Source organism: Marmota marmota, unplaced genomic scaffold, assembly GCF_001458135.2.
Source record: "Marmota marmota marmota unplaced genomic scaffold, marMar, whole genome shotgun sequence".
Lineage (NCBI taxonomy): Eukaryota > Metazoa > Chordata > Mammalia > Rodentia > Sciuridae > Marmota > Marmota marmota.
Window position 1 is genome coordinate 34,895,123 of NW_026000082.1, and position 4,181 is coordinate 34,899,303.

The window sequence follows — 4,181 nt, forward strand, 5'->3', positions numbered from 1 at the left end:
TTTTTTTTTTTTTTTTTTTTTTTTTTTGCCTCCATTGGGTGTAGGGAGCCAGGGCCTCATGCTTAGTAAGTGTCTATGTTACCACCAAGCAACATCCTCAGCCCTTCAGTCCTCAGGTCTTCAGCCTGATGCTGGCTGCTCCTGAACCCTGGTTTCTCCCCTTAGCCTTCAACCTGGACTACTACACAGAGGTCCTTGACCTCTCCTATCTGCTTGACCACCTGGCTTCTGACCCTTTCTTCCGCCACTACCGCCAGCTCAACGAGAAACTGGTGCAGCTCATTGAAGACTACAGCCTGGTCTCCTTTATCCCTCTGAACATACAGGTACTGAGAGATCTCTTCCCCTTGGCAATACACTCTGGCATGCCTGGGATTCATTAGCCAAGGGCATATAAAGCTTTCAGAGCTTAAACAATGGTCTCTGTCTTGAGTCTATCATTGGGCTCTCTTGTATTCTGGAGCAGGTCCTGTAGTGGGCAGGATTTAGTTTGCCCTATCTGTTGTATATCACTGGATCCTCTCTACACATTTTTTCCTCAGTGTGAAAATGGATGAATGCAGAAAGTTATCAACAAGGGACTTGACTAGTAACAAGTGTGATTAGGCCCATTTATCTGGGTAACTGTTGACTTTGCAAAGCAGTATCCCACCTCTGTGCGTCTCATCTTGCTTTCTGCAAAGATACGTAGGAAACACAGATGCTGTTAGATTCCTTTGCAGTTGGTAGACTTGAACTAACTTGTCTTATTTCTTTTTCTTTTCTGTTTTTTTTGTCTTTCTTTATTTTCGTGTGTGTGTGTGTGTGTGTGTGTGTTTACTGGGGATTGAACCCAGGCCTGAGCTACATCCCCAGTCCTTTTTATTTTGAGACAAAGTCTTTATAATTTTCTGAGGGTCCTACTAAATATTTGAGGCTGGCCTTGAACTTACAATTCTCCTGCCTCCAGAATTACTGGGATTACATGTGTGTGCCACACCCCCAGACCTTTTTATTTTTATTTTGAGAGCAGGTCTTGCTAAGTTGTTGAGGCTGGCCTCAAATTTGTGATCTTCCTGCTTCGGCCTCCCAAGTAGCTAGAATAAACCCAGTGGACTGAATGTTCATAAAGGAGCTTATCCATTCTGATCCGGATGGGTTGGTAGTCAGGAAAGATGGGATTTAGCTAGGCCTCTGGGACACACAGAACTACTCCAGGAAGCTACATGCACAAGAGCATTATGAGTGAGGAGTGAGGAGGATGTGTTTGGAGATTGTAGGCCATTTGGTATAGCCTCAATTCTGCATACCTGTCTTTCACTCATTTATTTATTCTCCATGCTCAGGACAAGGACAGCATCCAGCGAGTCCTACAGGCTGTGGATAAGGCCAACGGCTACTGTTTTGGGGTACAAGAGCAGCGAAGCTTGGAGGCCATGATGTCTGCCGCAGTGGGAGCTGACTTCCATTTCTCCTCGTATCCTTACTCCCTAGACTCACCTGCTTCCTGGCCACAGTTGGAGTATAAAGCATGGGGTGCAGGAATGGCCATGGGAGGTGCCATCACCACCCTGGTGGTGACCAGTTGGCTCTCTGGTGACTATCTTTCTTATGTGCAAAGGTTGGTCCCTTAGAATGCTTCAGGGTGGCTGTACTCAGAACAAAGGAGGATATTGACTGGAAATGTAGTAGCTACAGAGGCCTAAAAATGTAAGGGCATTTGCTCACTAGGGAAAAGTGCAAAGGGTTCAGTTTGCCTGGTGTGTTGCATGTGAAGGGGGAAGAGATGCCGGCATGAGGGAAAGTGGGCAGGACTCGCAGTGGAGGGCCTGAGTGTTCTGCTGGAGTGCGGCCGTCAGCTCAGGGCAGAGAGCCAGCGTTCAGTAAGTACTAAGAGTTGGACCCCCGAGTTTATGGCTTAGACAGTGGGATGTGCTAGTTAACTGGGATGAGGAGGAGGAGGATGGGTGGGTAGGGAGATGCACAGGTGTAATCCCAGCGACTTGGGAGGCTGAGGCAGGAGGGCTGCAAGTTTGAAGCAAGCCTGGGCAACTTAGTGAGACCCTGTCTTAAAATAAAAAAAATAAGGGCTAGGGATGTGGCTCAGTGGTCTAGCACCTGTGGATTCACTTCCTAGAATCCCCCCACATACACACAAAAGGAGGGGGCAGGTTTCTCATTTGAAGGGATGAGAGCTGGCAGATGTGCTATTTAAGAGGGTCATTGGACATCTAGAGCTGTCTAAGAGACAAATCTTTGGAACTGGGTTATTGACCAGTAGGGGTGTCCCTCAGGTCACAGAGGCTATGGTCTGAGAGATTCAGCATCTACATAAGAAGCTGGAGACAAAGGGGGCTCCAGAGTCCTTGGGTATAGAGGAAAGTAATTCTAGCCAACACTTATTCAGGCCGTTTTACATGTAGGAAACAAAACTCCAAGGACAAATGAGTTATAAAATGATGGCAGTAAGATGGGCATGATACCACACACCAGTAAACCCAGATTCTTAGGAGGCTGAGGCTGAAGGAGTGCAAGTTCAAGCCCAGCTTTGGCAACATTGTGAGACCCTGCCTCGGAAAACTAATAAATTAATTATGGCAGTACAATGAGCAGGACCAAGGAGCTGCTTCACACATGCAGTCACTTTCTGCAGCCAAGAAGAGATTTATCATTTTATTTGAGCCTCCATATGTTCTTTTCCTGGCAATGAAGTGACAAATTTTATTGAGGACCTACTATATGCCAACCACAATACTAGGAACTTCATATTCACAGTCTCATTTGATCCTCACAACAGCTTTCAAGTGATATTTTACAGAGAAGAAAAAAGGAATGGCAAAAATCAGAATTTGAGAGGCTGGCTTGTAGCTCAGTGGTAGATTACTCACCTTGCATGTGGAAGGCACTGGGTTCGATCCTCAGCACCACATAAAAGTAAAATTAAGGCATTGTATCTATCTACAACTAAAAACATACATATTTAAAAAAATCGGGATTTGAACCTCTTCTCTCTGGCTCTGTAGCATGTGCCCTAACAAAGCTGGAAGGTTAGCGCTCTCTGGTCCTCTGATCTTCAGCTATGAGGGAAAGAAACAAATATAGACACATATACATCTGGAGGCTTTAGAGACTTCTCAGACCTAATTGGTCCCTTTTACCTGTGGCCTGAGACTTCACTTATGAGGAAAGAGGGGGATGGGAGGAGTCTGCTAGATATGGTTGGAGGGTGGGCCTCAGTAGAGGTTAAGTACCGCCCAGACCAGTCCTCCGTCCTGTGCCTACTGTCAGCCTTGACTCACCCTTCCCCAGCACGCTGGGCCTCCAAGAGAAGTACCTGGCACCCTCGGACCAGTCAGTGGAACAAGAAGCCATGCAGCTATAGCAACAAGCTGGGCCCTGATGCATAACCCAGCACTGGGGAAAGTGGAGGCTCCTTATAAGCAGCAGACAGCTCACAGGCTGCAGACCCAAGAGCAGGTCCTCCAGCTGGCAAAGGACTTCTGGACAAAAAGCCAGGCATGACAAAGAGCAGAGCACCTACAGTGCCCTCAGTGATGCCCTGGGCTCTGGGCCCTGCTGCACCAGAAGTACCACCAGCAGGCTGAACACTGGCTTTCCTTGGGTTTTGATGAAATGTACATAATAGAGTTTATTTTCTACTTTTTGTGGCTTTAAACTTTTCTTCAATCCTTCAGGCCCAGGGAATTGGGGCAGAACAAGAGACCCTCCAGAGGGTCATGTTTCTTCATACAGGTCAGTGTTTCCCCGTAGTGCAGACTCTGCTGTACGAGAGGATTGACTCCTACTCTCCAGTCATGTGCTTTTGTCACTCTTCAGTTTTAACAGTGAACTTCACACTCAGACCTTCACAGGTGACATTTCCTAGCTAAACATTTAATATTTTATTTTCGTTGTATTTATTTCATGATTTTGCTCTATTTTTGGCAAGTGTTAGCTTGTCAAAAGTTTGAAAGATTGTTTGCTTCAGATATGAAAAATGTATGCAAAGTGAGTTGTTTAAATAAAAATATTAGCCAGGCATAGTGGTGGTACACACCTGTAATTCCAGCAATTTGGGAAGCTGAGGCAGGAGGATTGCAAGTTTTAGGTCAGCCTCAGCAATTTAGCAAGACTGTCTTAAAAAAAAAAAAGAGAAAAAAGTTCTGGGTGTGTAACTCAGTGCTAAAGTACCCCTGGGTTTA

The 4,181-nt window shown here is 46.0% G+C and overlaps 1 protein-coding gene across 1 annotated transcript in view; it reads left to right on the forward strand.

The window, feature by feature from the left end:
* Positions 1 to 3,643, forward strand: part of Gpn2 (GPN-loop GTPase 2) — a 7,493-nt gene extending 3,850 nt beyond the window's left edge. Inside the window, exons 2-4 of the mRNA XM_015484770.2 lie at positions 45 to 326; positions 1,326 to 1,456; positions 3,289 to 3,643. Coding sequence (XP_015340256.1) covers positions 45 to 326; positions 1,326 to 1,456; positions 3,289 to 3,361 — 486 coding nt within the window. The 3' untranslated portion in view covers positions 3,362 to 3,643. The remainder of the gene's footprint in view (positions 1 to 44; positions 327 to 1,325; positions 1,457 to 3,288) is intronic.
* The last annotated feature ends 538 nt before the right edge of the window (positions 3,644 to 4,181 follow it).